At 43.1% G+C, this 21,290-nt stretch overlaps 1 protein-coding gene across 1 annotated transcript in view; it reads left to right on the top strand.

Moving 5' to 3' along the window:
• Nucleotides 1–5,689: 5,689 nt before the first annotated feature.
• The window catches only part of LOC131294652 (sodium channel protein 60E), a 98,263-nt gene continuing 82,662 nt past the window's right edge, over nt 5,690–21,290 (top strand). Inside the window, exon 1 of the mRNA XM_058322696.1 lies at nt 5,690–5,723. Within this exon, the coding sequence (XP_058178679.1) occupies nt 5,690–5,723 (34 nt within the window). The remainder of the gene's footprint in view (nt 5,724–21,290) is intronic.

Here is a 21,290-nt window from a genome sequence, read left to right as displayed (position 1 = left end):
ATTCATTTTATATTGTTTTTTTTCTAATAATATAATCATCTTATAAGAATAAGGTTTGGTTATTTATACGTTTTAAAACTTCTTTGTCCTTTTCAAGTAATAACTTACCATTTAACAAACAATTTGATGATAGTTATCCGTCTTTAAACCATTATACACACTAGAAAGTATTATTTCTTTTTGGTTAGAATTGGTTTACTACAGTTAATATCTCTTTTTTTCTAATTTATCAACTTGAAATGAAATTTCCCCGAATGAAAGGAACACTAAGCAATTTTGTGTAAGAAATACTTGTTTTATATGAGCTCATTTGGACGTACGAAAATTTTAAAATCATTTACTTGTTGATTTACGTAGCTTTGCACCATTTGGACACAGGAGAGCACAGAGTGGTAGTATCTATATTTCACATCTGAGAGTATCGAATGACTCTTCACAGCAGAAAGGACACGCCATGGGACAAAAATCGAGTCTAAACGAATGGAAGCGAGAAGGCGTTGAAGTCCAACAAAGAATCATAAGACCCCCATAGTGGTAGGTGTTGCGTGCGAATCCTGGTGGGGGGGAGAAAACCGACGCGATGCCGTGGGAAACGGGGATGCATAAATTAAAATAATACCCAATAAAGCCAGTGGAACCGGAGAGTCGCGCCATCTGTAGGTCATTCGGTTCGTTCCCGCAGCTCAAGAAACCGCTCGATGGCCTGTTGAGTTTGTGGTGGAGGCGGCTTCGGTCGATCGAGTTTCTGGTGTGAGTGGACCGAATGGGGGGAGTTTGCCTCGGCAAACGGCGGTCAAGCATCGGATCTTATTCTAAACTCTTGGTCAGCCTTTTTGGCAAACAGCATCGTTCTTTTGTCGAGGGCCGTGTATCGGTTAAGTAAAGCTTCGGAATGAAAGGTTTTCGAAAGTGGGAGGCACTGGGGGGGTTGAAAACTTTCACCCTTCGCCGGTGGCCACTTCGTGGATGGCTCGGGTTTCGGTGTGTTTGTGTGTGTTCGTGTTTGACGGCGGACGTCCTTTTCTGAACGAAAGCTCGAACCGGATGGCGTCGACCGAGTCGGTTCACCTTCGGCCGTTTTGGAGCCGGCGGACCACTGTGTGTGTGTGCGTGTATTGGTGTACTATGCTGCAGAATGTGGAAGGTCTCAATCGATCGTGCCAGTGCGCATGGGTCGCGGATTTTCCCGCGGCTCTCGGAGGTCTCAGCAGCGGAACGGTTTTTGCAGCAGCGACCACGAACTAGCAGCAGAGAAGGTTCCACGGCCACGGACTGTTGCGCAGTTGAGGTTGTTTTTCTTTTCTGTTGCTTCACCCCCACTTTTGCTGGGGGGGATGAGGGTCCGACGGGAGCAATTTGTTTCCTTCGCGAGGGCTCGCACACAGCTACACGGCGTAGCACGGGACGCAGCGTTACTGCGCCATCGAATTGATTTGCTGACGGTTTTCCTCAACCGCTAGCGTCTCGCTTTCCACCCTAACCCTGTTGAGCAATGGAAAGTTGCTGCTCGTCGGGGGCGGTAGAGTAGGTGAGGAACCATTTCGATTGCCGTTTCTTTCTCGTGGGCGATTCGTGCGGTGACCGCAAGGGCTGCAATGGCGTACTTGCAGCGTTAAACCGTCACGGTGCGCCCAACCTAACCCACCATTAGTCGGGCTTTCACCTGGAAAACCGAACGATAACGAGCCAGGATCGGGAGGAAAATAAAAAAATAAATAAAAATAAAAACCGTTTGGGTGCTGGGAGGCCACGCGAAGGCACGAGAGGATGGAGAGAAGGAAGGGGACCACTTGTTGTAGCATTTTGCATATGTTTGTGGTCTGAAATATCTTGCGTTTGTGTGTTTTTGTGCCTGCTCGTGTGTGTAGCATTTGCATTTTCGTTTACCGCGTGCAGCGACATCTAGTTCCCTTTTGGCACAGTCGTACCGCAAACGGGTTTAATGTTGCAATGTTTCCCTTTGTCGAGGGAGGATACGCTTCCACAAACTCGTTAGACGGCAACGTCACGACATGCGGAGCGAAACGTTCCACGTTGTAGCAGATAGAGAAAACAGGATGGCTTAAGGACGGTTCCAATCATCATCGACATCGACGGTGCACCGGCAGGAAGCGGATATTAACCGGTGCTAACGAGCCGGTGGTCCGTGGCAAGTCTTGCACAATTTTTTTTTTTTGCAGCTGCTGCGGCGCGCTGCATCGCGCGGGGAATTAAGTTTTCCAATTCGGTGCCATATTGCTGCACCGTACGCTCTTTTATCGGTTGCTTTCGTGGTGCTACGCTATGTATTTTCTCTGCAGGGTTCTCTGCTCTTATTGGAAACTTGTTTCGAGGGGTGGGAAGAATACAACGGGATACCTTCCGGTGACAGTTGGTGGGTTTGACAGGGTCCTGTAATTGCATCGGTTGGTAGCGCATCGACCCAGATGGCCGGGTCATCGGATCTGCTCAAGATTGCACTGTAATCGGAAGAAGCATTCTGCGACGATAGTGTGCTGAATGTTTGAGAAAAGAGCATCGGAAATGTGCAGTTCATTCCTTTTCAATACATATAGCGAACAGTTGTGTTCGCAGAATGAAATATAGAAAGCTATTTTTAACACAAATTTATCTAAGATATTTTTAGACTGAATACTAAAATATGCTAAATTGACGGTTTAAAAAAATTAATATCTACTAAATTGTCGCATCTATTTTGAATGATTACGCTTACATGAACTGGTTTGACTAATCGTAAGGAAATAGACGGGTTGTGAGTTTATGGAAAGATTAGATACAATACACTACGATTATTACTATGCTGCAAATAATGAGTAATGCTAAGATTATGCTACGTATTCGAATGGATTTCAATTCAAAGTCAAGTGCTTAGTTATTTCCACACAATTATTACAGTCGTATTTAACGTACCGTATTTACCTTACGATTGCTACAAATATGCTTAAATTTATATTTATTTTTCTAAATTTAAAGTTGTTTGAAGATCAAGGACTAAGACCATCAAAGATGAAGATCGAAACTCGATTTTCAGACAAATCCTGAGAGAAGCTTGTAGTTAAATATATATCATAGTCAAATAATTAGAGCTTTCAAGTTTGAAAAATATCCAGCCCAATGTTAAAAGCTAGATGTTTTTATCTTGTTCACATCAGAGGTTACCAAACCACAATCTAGCCGGTTAATATAATGATAGTAAGTTGACTTTTGGTACTAAAGAAAAATTGTTCACTGAATTCCAACTAACAGGGAAATTTGAGATGAGAAACGGGGACTTTAAGCTTCTGCAAATAACCACAAAAATACCTGCTAAGCTTCCCTATGGGAAAGGTGGTTTAAAATCCATTCCACTCACCATAGTATGTGCCCTAACAACCCTAAGATGAACGATATGTGGGCCACAAGCGTGGATATGGACGATCGACCGTGTGTGTGTGTTAAAGATGAAATTCTTCCATCGTCATCTGCCGCCATTTAACATAGCACATCGCTATCTTTCAGTGCATCAAGCGTAGGTTGGTACCATGGTGCCACCGGAAACAGCCGAGCACTCGCTTTCGATCGTCGCTTATTCTGACGAGGGAGTTTGTGTACTTCCGCTTCCGCTGTGGCAAGTGTGCTTTCACCGAATCCGGTCGGAAAAGAGAAGCTAGGCAGTTGTTCTGCTGGATAGGTAAGCTGTCACGTCGATAGTCACTGGTGGCACAGAGGCCCTTCGTCCCAGGATGTACAAATGTTCCGATACAATGCACTCGCGATAGTACAGGAGACGTTCTCCACAGAACAAGACGAGAAACTAAACTTTATATTACTTCGAAATGTTGTCTTAGTATTTGGAATGTATATTAAGGCATGGGCATTTTGCAGGGTTTGCCATCGGGAACTAAAATAGTTTAGTTTTAGTGATGCGCAAATCTTGATATAAAATAAAATGCCATAAAAAGAATGGTGTTTGAGATTTAAAATATGTGGTTGTTTTTTTTTGTAGAAAAGAAATCACTTGTCGATGTGGAAAATTTACGCTCATGAAGATATGAAAAAAACAAATCGGAAATTTTGCTAAAAGATCGTTCCTCAGTAAACAAGAGTGTCCAAACCAGAAAATTAATTGTTGTTGTCGAGTACTAACATTTTTTCGTTATTTCTTCTCTCCCTTTCAGAATCGTTATGCTCGAAGTGCATCTGCACTTCAGGTACCAGCTTCCGACACTTGTTGTCCCGCTGATAGACGAACATTGAAACAGCTCCCATGGCATCCTTGAAGTGGCTGGCGAGTGATAAGCAGATACCACAAGTGGAGTGACAACTAGGACCGACCAAAGACGATGGTATGACATGGTCAGTGCGTTGTAGCCGTCAGTGATCTGGGCGACAGCTCCAACCGGCCGACACGTCTCCCGAGAATCCCGTCGACGGTATCCTTCTTCCCGATTCGCTTCAAGGGCACAGCCATAACTGTGCAACAATAATGGCAAGCGGCGCTATCATCGCCGCATGAGACAGTGGTGGTGTTGAGTGAGGCATCGAATGAGGGGCGTGATGCTGGCAGGGGGTGGCAGCAGGGCGGTCCTTGTCGCTACGCGGTACGGCGAGACGGAGGCCAGATAGCGAAGCGTTTGTGTGCCCATGCTTAGCATATATCGTCGGTTCGGACGGTTCGCCATGCCGTTCGCGAGCGCTGTCCACCGGGATAAGCAAGTGAAAATCCGCAAATAGTGCACACAAAAGCAGAACAAAACCGGGCGTTAATCGCATAAATGGTTGTGCAGGAGGGGGGAGAAAAAAAGCACCAAACACTACGAACGATGTAGAACTTCTCAAGCACTCCGTATTTCTTCTTCAACAGCACCGACACACCGTATGCAATCCATTTTCCACCGCATGCCAACCGCGTGCAGTTGCAAGTGAAAAAGTGCTCGTACGTCAAGCTTAGTGTTGCGCGAGTGCATCTGTGTGTGTGTGTGTGTGTGAGTGTGTGCACATTAATTCCCCAAAGTAAATTGTTTCAATTCGTTTCTTCCGGAACCAACGAAAAAACAAAGAGGAGAATGAATGTGTAAGATAAGGCGCCTCCATCGCACGGTAGCATAATATGTTATTTTATGCGAAAAAGAGGGAATGCAATCCCACGAATTATTGTTCATTCCACGCTCGACACCGAGATCGGTATTCCAGTGAGCAGTGAGATGGTAAAATAATCCGATTATAGCAAGTGTTTGAAAATTGCCACACGGCAAAAGGATGTAGAATTCAAGTTACGATACAGTTAACGTAGATTATTGTTGTTAAAAAAAAAAAAATGGTGCAATTGTCGTTGGTGCACCGTTTCGAAAGTATCTTAAGCAAGTGTAATATAAATTCCAATTGATAATAGAATAACGCCATACTACGGTCGCTGTTAAATAGCTTACTCTTAACCAAAGGAAAACAAAACAAAACAAAAAATCAGTAACCCCTTTCGTACTACGAATAATTTCAACATAACCAACGTTCAATTTACTCTGCAACACGTTCCCAAGTTCCGAGCGAGGCAAACCGTGCTTCGACGCTTGCATGGGGATGTCCCAGTTTAGCATGTTGTCTAGTTAAAGCCCCGTAGCGCGTAGCATTACGTAAACCCAGCAGTTAAAGTTGTTAGGAACAAGTAGGCAGAGAGAAAACATCAACCAACCCGGAAGAAAGACGACCGAAAATGACCGATGCAACCACTCCGAATGAAGGACAAGGTGAGTTAATGACCTTTACTGTTAATGTATAACTTCTAAACAATTTTAAATTATTTAAACAAGTGCAAATTTGCCCCTAATAAAAGAAAGGAATAGGTAATTGTTAATAGAAGTATTCTTACAGATAACCGTAACACATGGTAATCAATCGATTGTATTGATTGATAGCAATTGAAAATACCCTTTTCTATGCATTATCCAACAGATTAACGCATCCCATAATAGTCATGTGTTTTTCCCTTCCCCCGACATCATTTCTCCCAATCCCAGTGTCCCCAAGGTTCACACGGGAAAGGTTATAATATCCGGGGAAATGTTGAATGTTGAAAAAAGAGCACCGAAAGCGTCCGTAATCGCTTTGAAACCTAACCGAGCAATTCCCCCAAGCGCCTCATTGACGATATGCGTTTAGTGGTACACTCAATAGGATGGTTGTTTTTTTTCTATTTTACTGTTTTCGTGCTTTCATGGAGCATGCTTTTATGCATTTTATTCATTGGACTAATGGAGCGTGTAATATAAAGGAAATTGCCGTATTATTGTTGGTGTACCATGTGCATTATGTTGGTGCTCAATAGAAAAAAATTATGTGTCAAACAAAAGAATGACCCACATTCAAGCGAAAATAGTGCAAAATTGAAAATGTTTGAAGTAAAAAGTTTAGAAAAAAAAATCATTAACATAATTCATGGCTAAGCACTTTTTTTCAAAAGTGTGCTCCTTTTGCGTAAAATTAGTTGAAAGAGATGCTAAAAAAAGAAACAGTGCAAATGATTGCTCTATAAAGAGCTAGGAATAACATTTCAGGTAGGAAACAATTAATGGAAAAAAGTTCTTCGAACCTGCGTTATAAACATCTTCAGCAGCTTCCTTGCCAAGCTGTCCAAGACTGTTTTTGGTGATTCCTTCGGGGAAGCGCTTAGTTTCGGAAGGAATGAAGCAAAAAAAACACAATCATCTTTGCTTAATTTTCGACCTCATACATTAGTAACGTGCTGCCTCTAATTTCGCTTGCGTGTGCCCCAGAAATGAGCGTGTTTTTACCTTGCGTTGGAATGCTCCGGCAGCGGAAGACGTCCGAGTTCGCCCGCCCCGGAACCGAACCAGAAAGAGCGCCGCGTGACAGTGCTTTGATCTTCGGACTCCGGTTCGGCGGTGTTGGTAGATTCGTTGATGTGTTAAATTGTAGCTACATGTACGGCACCGTAGCGTGGAATATTTGCGGTACGGGAAGCGAGGTAGAAGTTGGTAGCTGGCGGAACTCAAGGCGAGCTCGTAAACGCCGATCCTAAATCCGGTTCCATCATTTCGCAAGGGTACGCCAGGAAACATTTTACTTCGTCTGGCCTCCGACGTTGGTTTCTGGCACCCAACGGTTCACGTTACAGTCGGTAGGGTGCTTCTCTGACGATGATTGTGGTAGATTTCTCAATAATTTATGCTCCAGATTGCTTTCCCCGAAGGGATTTTCGGATTTCCATGTGTGTGTGCGTTTGATGCTGCTGACTCCAAAGTCATTTTGCATTTCTTTGGGCATACCTTTGCTTGCAACGTTGATTGCTAGTGAAGGAGAACAATCTTGATGTCCGTGAAGCTTGAAGCTGGCACGCAACACCGTAAAGAATGTGGGTTAGGTTGTTTTGATATCATTCGGCCTGAGAATTTTCACCTGTGGTAGTTTTTTTTTCTATTTGTTACAAAGTTGTTTGAAGTTTTAAGGACAAGTGTTTCCTAGAATGTTCCTAATATAGATTCTTATCTTTTTTGCTTAATGAAGATTTGTTGTCTACATTTACAAAGATTTTGTTTATCTCATAGTTCGGACTTTATCTAGCTCTCGAAGATATTCATTTCCGGAAATTCTTTTTCGACCTGTTTTATTTAAATTAAAGAAAGCATTTTAAAATAGAATGACAAGATTATAATTCTGTTTCTCATTTTTTATGATTGAATAATTGCTCACATGCAGTTTTACTTTGAGACAGGGTCGGTAGAACAGCATTGTTGTAAACAACGAGCCCCTGATTAACTTGTTGCTCTGCTTTGTTAATAGAAGCAGCTAAAATTAAACGGCTCTCTAGGGCTCTCCGTCCCTTCCTTTCCCTTTTAATTCACCAGACACCCGTTATCAACAGCTGCAGGAAACCGTTCATTATGTTCTTTGCTTGATTACGGCAAAGAAAGCCTCCTGCTGCGGGGCAAAAGAAGAAACGCTTTGGCGGTTGTGTTGTACCGTGTTTCTTTTTTTTTCGTTTGTCGCCGCGCAAGTTTTTTTTTGCATTAGCCACACCGCAAATCGTTTAGAAGCACTTGCAATAATGTGGCTCATAAAGTCAAGCATGGGAACGTGGAAGGACCGGACCGAGTGGAGGCGCTGGTAAATTAATTACGACCACGCGCCGCATGGAGTGGAATGCGACTGGTCGTCGTGCTGACCGGGTGAGCTGGTGTGTTAAAAAACTGAACTAAAAACATAAGAAAACATGCACATAAAGCAAACGAGGCAATAGTAATAAAAGCACAATTACGTCATCTAGGTGAATGAGCCGCGCTAAGTGAACGAACACATAAGACTTTATGGCACCCGAGCAAAACACCTTCTCATAGTTTTATCGTTATTGGGAGGGTGGTTTTCAAACAATATTATTAAAAACTGCTATTAAAACAGGGTACACTCGGTTCAAATGTCAAACAGAGAAATCTATTAACAACAAAGTACTAGCTTGATGTTTTATTTCGCAAATAAATATCTTCTCAATGCAATGACCTACGATATTGCATGTTGGTGCAAAAAGATGGCAAAAACTTTCAGACATTCCTTGCTATTGTCGAACGAATGTCGTTGCGAATCATCACAATCAATTTGATTTTCAATTCATCGGAGTAGCGCTAAGAATAGTGCAGCCATTTACCATCGACAATGGGGGGCGGATGCGATGAGTGCTTGGAAAACTACCCTGCCTGACGTACGGATGGTACGGATGAAACATCCTCTCTCTCGGGACGAAGGAAATTACACAATGGATAAAGAATGTTCATTACCGAAACATTGGGCGGAGAATGTGGTGAATCGCTTTCCGGCACACAGTCGGGCGCTTCCGATCATGTTTTATCAAATAGTTTTCACCCAGGTCCGTACGAACGAAGAAAACGAACGGCCTCACAGCTGGGCTTGGCTTTTTACTTTTCTTGATTCGATCGAGATGACGACGACCAACGCCGGGAGTATCATAATCCGGTAGACAGCAAGCTAGTCGAGCATGGCGTCGGTCTGGAGCCAGCTGAAAATATTTTGTCCCGCTTCTGCTCTAAACAGTGGCTTTTTGTCCCTTAATTCTTTCAATCGGATGTCTGCTACGCGTGGGAGAGGAATAGGTTACGATATGGAGCTCAACAAGTTCTGTGTGATTTGTGCCAAAAAGGTAGGTTCAGGGAAAAAGGTTTGGCTGCTGGCTTTCTCATCAATTATGCAAGGGTTTGATTTTCGGATAAACATTTCGGCCGCCGTCGAGGAGAATGATTTAGGGTTTTGAAAAAGCATGCTGAAACGTTAGTCAACACCATCATCACACACACAAAATATTTTGTCCATCCCGATAAAAGTTAGAAATAAATAATACAACCAGTCTCAATTTCAAACATTTTCAATATTTAAAAAATGTGATATGGATTAAAATTAATATTATAAAATAATATACAGACATTGTAAGCGATGAAAATACCAAACACCACATTTCGGTAGACGAAATCAGACGGTTCGAAAAAAAAAGTATTCGCAATCGATCGATGGTTGCGTTCACGCCAGCTTTATGCCACAGATTTGCGTCACGCTTTTGGCCAACATTGACCGACCCGCATGTAGTCACACGCAAACGCATGCTGACCTTGTTTGAAGTGATTCACCTTGGTTTTCTTCATCCTTTAACATTTTAATCTTTTTTTTTTCTTGCCGTCGATTCGGTGGGCGTTGACTTTGTGTTGCTAAAATCGAGCCAAGCTTAAACGTAATACCTCGGCGGGCACCGGCTGGTACTAGGATTATGTTCACCTTTTGCGAAGCGAACCTTTGATACGAAACAGCGTGAGTCAGCAGAAACGGTTCACATACAGCATACAATGGAGTTTCGGGGATGAGTTTCTGGTGAGGGAAGGGCTGAATCTAACCGAATGGCCGGGAAGTAGAGGAAAAGCGCCCGGTCCAGAGATAGTAAAAGCGCCGTAAAGGTAATTTAATTTCCAAACGATCACACATCACAGTGTCGAGATGTGTCAAGCGGGTGTCCCTCTAGGGTTAACGGGTCCATTCCACTACCACCACCACCACCAAACAAGTGCTTTCTCCAAATTTTATCATCACCCAAAAATCTCGCAATCCTCGCAAACAAACGTCAACTAGCCAATGGACAAACATATAAACAGTGAAAATTTACGGATGACGACGACTAGCAACGGCGTTGACTTCGACCACGCAGCACCACAGAGAGCCATCAAGCCTTGGCGTGGCTTTCCTGGTTTGCGGTTCATGTAAGAAACATTCGCACGGAAGCGTACCCTTTCGCCATACTCCCCAGTGGCCCTCAGGGCACATCTGTGTCAGTTTCGTGACTTTATGAAAGTTTATTCACGTTTTATGCAAACGCCCCGAACGTACAAACGCAAACCTGTTGTCCGTTGGTTGGTTTCCCATTGCCGGTTATGGTACGGTGCATGGCCGGATCAATCTTAAATCCCGCCACGGGGACACGTTCCGAGCCACTCGTATCAGGCAACCATCTGGCTTAACATATTCCCGAAAATTGTCCATAAAAATATGCCCTAGTGAAAGTGCGGACTACTGTGGACGTTCTGAGGTATCCTAGTGGAAATGGAATGGCTCACTTTTGGCGTATTGCGGAAACAGTTTAGCGCCAGACGTTACTCTGAGGATCCACTAAATGTAAATGCTAAATAAGTTGTTCTAAGCAGGGATGAGTTTACTTTCAGCACTGTGTGGTAGAAAGAGTTTGATGTTTTAAACAGTAATTACTTCGTTGATAACCATCTCTCACTATTAAAAAGTGAAGAATGATATTCTACATCTGTAGGATTATCTATGCTATGACATAGCATATGTTTTTTTTTATATTTGTACTTGCATTTTTTAATGATATTTTTGGTTTATTATTTATGACAGTTGACGATGATATTTTTTATTATTTAATAGATAATTTTATTTAAAATTACCGATCTACAATACACCGTCTTTCGGTCACAGAAACCCTCTTCGGAGAAACATATGGAAACATTTTAAAAACGTTAGAAGCGATTTTAGTAGTTGTGTTTTTAATATCAGTTGAATGCGATCCAGCTTTGAGTCACAATAGATAAAAGTCATGCTTTGGATTCGCTCATGGAACAATCTTCCAGATGCTAACTATTTTAAAAAAGCTTGTTTCACACCATCATCAAAAATCTAAAACAATTAATACTCTTTATGTTGAGTTGCCAATTCAACTGCTGTATTAGAAAGTTTTTGTTTTCATTTGCTAAGCCAGCCGATGATACACTGGGTAATTTCAAAACTCAACAGAGGCAAGCGGGGATCTAGATCGAGCATATCCCGTAAATATTTTATTCAGCTTCCATTGCATCCGGCCGCTTCGTGGAGAAATATTTTATAAGCACAATCCCAAAAAATCTCATCTAAATCAATTTTTGTCACTAATGGCACGTGGATGGACCGCGGGCACAAAACCGAGGCGTAATTATTAGTGACATAAAAACCAATTTGCAGCGACTCACCGTTTCCGCCCGAACGATGTCGTCATTCCGCGGTGCCGAAGCTCACAAATACGATGTCGTTGGCGATTATTTCGGCACATAATGGTGCGTGAGCAACTGAAACGATTGTTTAAGCTTTAATTTCATTAGCTCGGGCCCGTTTGGCCTGGCCGGTCCGGTCGCGTTTTGAAACACTGTGCCTACACAACCACACTGCAGGCACTGCGGGTCATTTCCGGTCGGAGGGGGGGTGGTGATGGGTGGGGGATGCTGCCGTTGGTACTGGTTTGATGGAGCGCGGAATATTTTATGAAATGGCCAGCAAGGAGAGAGCACGAACATAACGCGCGCACACACACACACGCACACGCACTCACGAAAACACACTTTTTGCTGCACCGAAACGTGGAGCTCTACGTGACCATAGCGGTTCTCTCGAGTCTTCTTCCGCCGGAAGTGGCTTGGCTTGTGGCAGTAGCGCCCGTTGGATGGAGTCCGTGAACCGTCGAGGAAGAGAGGGAGAGAGGGGAGCTTTCTGCGTACTTTTCGTTTTTTGAATTTATTTATTAATCATGCTTATTACTTCGGAAGTTAATCTCACGCTCATGGTTGTAATTGAAACGGATGAGTAATGGGCGAAACGGGGCACGAACGTGATCAGCCGGGACGCGGTAAGAATCGTTTCCGGCAGTTTCCGTTACTAAAGCTATCTGTTGTTTACTCGACAGCGAAAGTCACAACGAAGAAATGTACGAGGTGGAATTTCATCTCAAAATTCTACAAAGCACCAGGCGCCTCCATTGTCCATTAAATGTGTCCTTGAAGTGATAAGCAAACAAAAAGAAAAACGTAACACACCATCAACCATACAAACAAAACGTACCAAGTAACATAAAAAGTACATACATTTGATGTTTAAAATATTGTTTTTTCTCAAAATTACACTTTAATGTAAAGTAGAATTAATTGGGAGCTAATATGTTCCGACAAATCCCACACCAACTTGTTAACAGAAGATTGATGGCCGTTAAAGTAATAACCGGGGTTTTTTTTCTTCAAATGTGTAAAACTCTGTCAAACGAGAACCAACGCTCCAGGGAGAAAGTAATCTACGTAATGCGTCCCGAAACATACGCCCTCCCCCCTCGCAAACGACCAACTTATGTTTGTGCTTTTGTTACCGAAAGTTCATTCTTTGACTTATAATTTTTGGATTTAGCAGGACGGGTAGAAGTTTTGTTTTTTGTTGTGCAGAAGTTTTCTGCTGCGAATGTGAGAAACGTTGGGTCTTATGTGGTTATTGTGTTTCGTGTTCATCCATCGAATTTTATTTTCTTCGTGCCAAGCGAAACACGGTAAATTTTTTGTTTATTCTGTGAGGATTTCTTTTATTACTTTAAGCTTTATGGAAAAATATAATGCAGTTCGTAGGGGTTTTTATAAAACTGTTGTTTTTTTAAGAAAGCGATGGTTTGGTTTGAATATGCTTTAATATTATGGATACACGATTGTTGTCTTGGCTTTACACATTTTATGTGTGATGTTGGTGATTCTTATCGAGTCATGAGCAAACAAATGTAACAATAATAACAGACTCTTGCAAGCAAATGTGGAAACTATTGTTCATTTAGCGTTTGCCACAATTCGATGGGGGAAGGGCATGGAACTCATTTCGGAAAATCGATACCCAAACTTCGAGCAGCAGCAGCCCGCTGGCATTCGTTCCGAACCAGCACCGACTAAGTACGGCTTTTTCTCACGTTCGCACGGCTTGGAGAGTGCTACGCACGGGACGGATTTACTCGACGATTCGGAAAGATGGCCCTTTGCCACGACACCTTGAGCATTCGGCACATTCCGGTGCGTGTTTTGAATTGGAAGAATTTTTGATTAAACCCCGTGGCGGCGGCGGCCCCATGGACCAGTGCGCAATGTGTTTCCGAAATCGGCGAGAAAATTTCCCCCAGACCGATGGAAAATAAAGTAAGATGACGGAATGACTGGTACCTGCAGGAGGTATGTTGGATGCGGTATGCGAGGATATGTCGAAGCGTAGCAACGATCGTTCGCTCCCGTCGGGGGATGGAAAATGAATTAAATAGCTGTGAGATGTGTAAGACTCTGAAAAACATGTGTTTTTGCCTTGGCAGGGAAAGCGTTGTGGAGTTGCTGAGCGTTTTTTTTTTGTTTGTTTGTCGAAAATCCGGCATGACCGTTTTCGTGCACACACCGTACGTGCTTTATCCGAGCACTTCAGAGGGCCTCAAGGAATGGAATGTTTCATGTACTGCCTCGAAATACAGGAAAAGACGCGTTTCTTGTTGCCCTTCCGGAGCAGCTCGGATTTTGCAAAGAGGGAGGAAAACACGTGATATGTCTTTGTTTTGTACCGAACAATTCTAATTCCAGCAGAAGATTAACGGTGAGAAAGCAGGTTCTATCGAAATAGTGTTTTAATTTGAAACTTAATTAATTTTATGATACTAAATTAAAACATAGTTTGCATACTTCTCTTTACTATCTTTTACAGTAATAAATGTAACACACTTCCTAATACAACCCTAAACTTACACGTTCAGATCTAGTTAAGCACAGGGGATGGTTCATTTAACTAGTTTTAGTTCTACAAGCGAAAAATCTGTTTTTCTTGAGTCCAAAATGTGGCATGGGGTTTATTTGGTTTGACCGGCGAAAAGAAAACTTCCACCTATGCACGTGCCTTGGTCTCGATTCTTCGTCAAGACTAGCTATTAGTATGCTGCAGCACGTTTTCACGATGAGTTTCTTTCGTACTGGACTGTTTCGAGTTGCCGCAAATTCGTAAAGTCGTACAATTTTCATAACGTTGAACCAAACCACATTGATAACGGTCACGTAGGTCCGTTGGTCTCAGATTAATTACTTGAATTTGATGATACTTTGGGCATGAATTCATTTGATCAAATTTGCTTTTAAAATAAATATGAAAGAGAAATAGAAAATTTCTTTACAAACAAACCTCAATAGTTAGCTTATACATTCTTGTTTTTCGTATCACCTGTAATTGTTTGTGTTCACGCGCCATAAAACATTTTATACCCTCAACATCAGCAATATTTCCGAAGGTCGGAAGAAAAAACATTTTATCACAAAAATAAAGCTCACAAAAGGGAAAACGCAAAACGACCAGTTTGTCACATTGGCTACTGTTGCGTTTCAGTTTGTCGTCGGTTGTGCTTTCCGTGCCAGTCTGGTTGTCGCCAGTTGCTTTTCGATGTTGGTCTGCGATCGTGAGTTTTCTTGCCGTTGATAAATGTGGCATGGGAATTATCAAGAAAGCAATTTTATATTTTTGCCCACGGAAGCACTCCATAAATAATGACGAATGTAGAAACTTGTGCCTTTTTTAAATTTGTTTTGGGTTTTGGTAATCTGAGTTATAAGTGTTGTTACGCAACTGTATAAAGACCTTACTTATATTTTTGGATAACATTTAAAGGTCAGTTACATTTTTCTTCAAGAAGCGTGACTTTTGCTGAACTAACACTAAACGAGAAGAGTTAATTCATCACTTCAAAAGCACTATCATTTTTTGCCCAGCGAATCAAATAGTCCATAAAAGATATTTCAAGTTTGGAGATGAAAAATGTTTAATCCTCCACCGCCGGCAGACCTGTTGATAGACATCCTTTTCATCATGGTCGATCCATGGTTCGCCAGGGAGTCAGGGGTGCGTGCCTTCGAAGATTGCAACGGTAAAAAAAAGTAAAAACAACGTAACGAAGGGACGCGAAAGGATAACAACCTAATCTCAACCGCAGCCGTATCCATTTCTTGTGCACGCAAAGCCGCTGCCCTAAAGTTTTCCATTTTTTCTCCCGCCCTACTTCATTCAGCGGAAGGAACTTTTTGTGCGTTTGCTCTTCCACTTTCTTTTAACCGGATTGTTGCGGTTTGCGTTGGGTGTATTTTTTTTTTTGTTTTGTTTTGGGGTTTGCAACCAAAATGAGCTCGGGTGGTGGTTACACCTCGGATGATTACGGGGAAATGTTATCTGACCGACCCTCGGTGGTGCGCGAGCCCATCCGTCTTCTGCCCGGATGCTTGGCACTTTTTACGACCCCCGATCCGTATCCCGAAGCGGTGGATTTCTTCAAATATTTTTAAAAGTTCGCCAGCGAAAAATACAAAACGGTTTAGAGTCGCGATAGTATCTTTCCGGGACGCGAAGAGGAATTCTAGCTGCCCAACCCTGCGAAGGCTTGTGAATTCTCCGAAAGGTTTCAGTTTTATCACCGGCAACGGGGTTTCCTAGTGGAGAAGGAAATATTTTCATCAAGCAAAATCTCATCCATTCACCGGGTAGTGACAGGAGCAAACAATGAACCTCAAAAAAAAAAGAAACAATATCCCACAAGAAACAGTGGCGGTGTGGCATTGAAAAATGCCGCTCATCCATTTGGGTCGCACCCGCAAACGTATGAGTTCCCTGTCATCACAGCTCCATGATCGCAATATTATGCTGCCGTACACGGCGCCGAACGATATGTAGGTTGCGGTTGCAGGCACGGTGGCGTCCGTTAAGGCGACCTTCCGGGCCAAAAAACGCGGCCGAAAAGTAACACAACCCGTAGCTTTCTGTTTTTCCTTTCGTTCAGCAATCCTTTCCTTTCCGGTTCGTTCGGGAGGTTCGAGTTTGCGTTGGCTTGCGAGGAAGCGATGAAGTGCGGTAATCCTAAATACATATTTTTCTTGCACCATCCCAAATGTTTTCGCAGCGACACCGTCGGGTTGAAGATGGGCAAACAGAACTGGGCGATAGCGCCAACCATGTACGGACTAACCCAATGCGTTTGTGCCCTCAGAACGTGCTGCAGGCAAAAGTAAAGAAACCAAACCAAACCCTCAGTGTTCGCCATGGGTGACGAACCAAATTTGTGACAAAAATGACAAGAAAGAGAGACGAATGGAAGGCAGAGAAAATAATACAGGCACATGACCGAGTTGGCTGACATTGAGCGATTTGCGATGATGCCAGAAAACTTCGATCCAATATTCGACGGCTTAAACATGGGACGGGTGGCCTTATCTCCCTCGGAAACGGTGACGCCTTCTAAAGCGAATCAATATTGCAATGGTGAAGGAAGAACCAGAACATACAACAAGTAAGCACAACGTAAAGGAGAAGATCGAGGGACGAATCGAAGAGAATCGGGGGAAATTTAATTCATTCAAACAAAGCCGAACCAGTGTAAGAACCGTCTTGCCGTCAACGTTGATTTATGCCCGCGGTCGTTCGTTGACGAAGTAAATAATTTTGCTGGCGGTCGCCGAAAATATGACGTTCCGGTCGGGGAGGCAGACAAATCGTCAAGTCGGTGCGTTGATTTTAATAAAACATACAACGCGACTGCAAATAAATGGAAATGCGAAAATCGACAAAGAAATTCAAATTATAAACGTCTTCCGGATGAGACAGGCCCATTTCCCATCTTTCTTATCGATCGAGAAAATGGTACATTCATTTTTTTTTTGTAACTGTGCTTCACCATTTATGATTTAGAAAGGTAAACTTTGCCAATTATTCATCCTGTCCGGAGCGTTGGTGATAAGAAAATTCCTGTTTAACGCAGCGATTTTCCTTTTTTACATCCGTGATAAATCGAATCAGATACGGTCACCGCAATATTTTACGACGAGCGTAGGTTTTACGACGAAGATTAAAATAAAATCGAAAAGCATATTCCTATCCGACTTTTACCGCTTCCTAAACCAATGCGCCGCCCGGTCATTAAATTATCGATATTATTCGACCTTCTCATCCCATAAAGCTGTCTCCGCTGTTTGAACCTGTTTTATTTTTCTTCTTCTCTTGCTTCACCCCATAAACCCGGTCGCACTGGAACTTCCGCGAAGCGGAGGAAAAATGTGGTTCGTGATAGTAAATAATAAGGATGATTTTTATACCGACGCGCTTCCCACTCGTCTTTTGCTTTCGCGCAGCGTGCGTGTATATGTATGCACCGACATGACGTCGGCAAGTACACGCGTTAAGATCGAAGGCGGACGAGAAAGAAAGAAAGAAAGTAAAAAACACATGCCCAGATAATGCTACCGAACCGCCATTCGAACGACTTATTTTTCCATTCGATTTTGGTACCGGGTTTTTCTTTTAGTTTTTCCACCTATGTTCACTCACTTGCACACGGGGGGTGTCGTATTTTTCTAACCTCACACGAACAGAGCAAGCAGTATCTCTCGGCGTAAGAATTCGGCCCCGGGGTTTTTCCTCCGGGCGCCACCGGTGGAATGAATGAAAAATTCAATATCGCTCCATTTTATTCGGCTCATTGATTTTTACTTGCCAGCAACAACATTCCCCCCGACCATATGCAAGGGGGGATAGGGGGCTGGAAGGAAAGGCAGGGGCACCGTGTTGGGGCACATTTGGGAATGATTTTTACATTCTCTTACATCCGGCATAAATTGCCCGTGTTGGAAGGGGGGTTGGGGGTGGAGTAAGCATTTTGTTTTTTGGTTGTTTTAGGCGAAGTGAAGACACCGAATCGGAAAAGGTTCATCGGTGTCCCTTTTTCGTCCCAACGATCCACGATTATACCGAACCGGCTGGAACCGAATCGAAACTCCGACGGTGGGCAAAAGGGAAGTTTGCGGGAAAAGTGTGTGGAAAACTGGGTCGAAGCGCATTAGAGTCGTATCGCTTGCTGCGGCACGTTTTGCCTCTTATGCATGCGTCTGTATGTGTGGTTTTACTTGAGTTATATTTTTAAAGATTTTTCAACTATGATCAAAATAATCCCTAAATCCTCCCACTGCCTCTCCATGTGTTTCCCCTCCCGGTCGCCTGTTATCGAACGGATTGAACTCCATTGCTCCGGAAGAAGAACGAGCGGAACGGAGAAAGGAAACGCAAAAGAAGACGAGTGTAACTCGACGACTCAAAGTGGAAGGATTTGTTTTCCTGATTGCCGCTGCTCTGCTTTATGGAGCATGTTGATGATGATGATGATGCTGATCGTACCAGCGAACGGTGGTGGTTCATCTTTCATCTAGCCGGTGGGGCGCCTTTTCACCTTTTGCCCTTATCCTTCCCACGGATGGCGGCAATTTTTCGGTCTAATAACATAAACTCAGCCCGGGTTGGATTTGTGCGGTACCGAAGACCCCGTGCGAGCTCTAAGTGCATCGGTTTGGCTGCTGCGGGTTTTCTTACGGCCCCGGCAATGGTGGTTGTGTAGATGTTGTACGGTGTTTTCCCCTTTTCTGCTTTTTCCATTCGATCTCGCTCACGCTATAAATCTTCCTAGTTTTGAGTGGTACTTTTGTGCTCTGGTAGCTACCGACTTGTTCGCTTCTAAACCGCCCGATACGGCAATGGGTGGGAGAGAAACTGTGAGTGAAGTACTTTATGCAATGGTTGAGCATTTCTTAGAAGCGTTTCTTAAACAACTCAACCAAAAAATGGTGTAATATAGTCATTTAACATGGGATTTAGTAATTGTTAATGACCTGAAGCACTCTTGATCGTTAGATGGGATATTGATCAACCTATATGTATAGCTTCTAAAATATAAAAATAATAAATTTAGGGAGAAGAAATATAAAAGAAAGATTAGAATTTATTAATATGCTAATTTAAATATGTTAGAGAGTTTTTTTATTTGTTTCGTAATTTGTTTCCACATGTCATTTGCCTAGTAGTATGTTCTCTTCAAAACGCAGTTGTTAATTTTTACTAATCCTGTAAAAAAATGTTTCAAATATTAGTAAGTCCATTGATATATGTTAAAGAGTATTTTTATTTGTTTTGTAATTTGTTTCCACATGTCATTTGCCTAGTATGTTCTCTTCAAAACGCAGTTGTTAATTTTTACTAATCCTATAAAAAACTGTTTCAATTATTAGTAAGTCGATTTAAAAGCGATAATAAAAAGTTACTTTTCAACGATAAGGTTCCTCTAGTTTGTCTGGTCTCAACAGGTCTAGCAGGGTCAACTCTTCGATTGCGTTCCGAGGTTGATACATCGCGCATGGCAAGGGCCTTTTTCCCTCCTTCGATCGATAAAAGATTAGTTTTGCAACAATGGGTGACCCAAAATGGCGCCCGCCTAAACGGAACGAACCCTGCCACAAGAAGCCGACCAAATTCGGCCGCCTCATATCATTGAATTATCGTTGCGAAAAGGTTAAAAAGATGATCCAACGAACCCAAGATTTATGCCACCGAAGAGGGGGGCCGCTGATGTGTCTATGATTTCGAGCCCCAAAACCCAAACCCCAAGAAGTTTACCAACCAAGTGACCTTGGCCAACCAGGAAGGGGAGGGAAAAAAAAACTGACACCGGTCCGTGTGGGCTTTTTGAAGCGAAAAAGGAAACCCGACATAGCGGTAGGTTTGCGTTAGGAAGGGAAGAATCCACACGACGGTTTACGGACGGCGTTCGTAAATAGGCAAGCTTTTATCATATATCGTTTATCGTTCGCTTTCTGCTATCGCACCAATCATCGCCTAACGATAGCGAGCGACAGTGAAATGTGTTGTGCAAAAGGCCCTCAACTGTCGTATTTTGTATTTTTTTTTTTTGTGTGTGAGAAAACTCTCCCTCCATTTTATTGCATCGTACGTTATGAGCAGTTTGCAGGCTCCCACACAAAGTGGGAGGACCTACGGACGGTTATGAAACCATCACCAACATTGGATTTTTATACTTTGGACAATCAGTGGCAACGCGCCGGAAGCAAATCAATGCCTCGGGGGAATGTCGTATTTCGCCGATGTGAGCAAATTGACAAAACTGTCATCTTCTCTATTCCATTTGCAATATCGCCGTGTGACTTGCTTTCACGTTCAATGTGATATTTTACGATTTTTTCCATTTACGTGGATTGCCGACAATCGTGTGTTGTTCAAATTAAACTTTGCTGATTTATGCGACCGAAATGGAAGGCTCGGTGTTGACCTTACATACCGGAAGCGACACCGAAGAATTCTCATTTGCGATGCACAATAAAAGAATTATACTGTCGACGATTTTATTTCCGTTTAATTCAACTCTGTTGGGACTCAATCAGGGTACAGTTTATCGCAAACAATGCGCTTTCTCTTCGGTCTGCTAGCCCTCCACTCCACTCCCCCAAAAGCATCGTACCATAAAACCACCGCAGAGCAACTTCACCATCTTGATTTCATCCAATCGGAATAAACTACAACCGACTTACGATTTCACGGTGCGGGAAAAGAAACCGGCTCAACCAGTTGCGATGGTGGAGAAAACTTTCAAATTGTTGTCTGGGGCTGGGAAATCTTTTATTGGCATCTGTGCATCCACCGTCAGAGGCCTGCCGTCCTCCGCCATATGCATCGGGTTCTTCGGCAGCATCTGCATAGCCGTTCGTACGGAATTTCCCATCCCACGCCTGTTGATGCCGTGTCGGTGCCCGGAATTGCACTTCTCTCCGATGCAAATGACTCTTCTCGAAGTGGAAAGTGGAAAACCGCACCGTTCGCTCCAATCCGTTTACCGCGGCAAGTTTTTCAGGAGTGTCAAGAGCCGCTTCCGGAAGAGCGACATCAGTTCCTACGCCTCTGACTTGCGTTGGTGGTGGAAGAGCATTCCGTGCGGGATTTGATAACGGCCACGACATCCACGTGGAATTGGTTTTACGACGGAATTGAATTTTATTCCAATGCATTCTTTATTTGTCGAATCACACAAAGTACTTTTCCCACGCGAACATATTTCCAACAAACTGCACCACTTAACGTCACCAGCCATGTTTATCCCTGGTGCGAAATCTAATTAAATA

Source organism: Anopheles ziemanni, chromosome 2 (assembly GCF_943734765.1).
Source record: "Anopheles ziemanni chromosome 2, idAnoZiCoDA_A2_x.2, whole genome shotgun sequence".
In the NCBI taxonomy this organism is placed as follows: domain Eukaryota; kingdom Metazoa; phylum Arthropoda; class Insecta; order Diptera; family Culicidae; genus Anopheles; species Anopheles ziemanni.
This window is presented reverse-complemented; position numbering and strand designations above follow the sequence as displayed.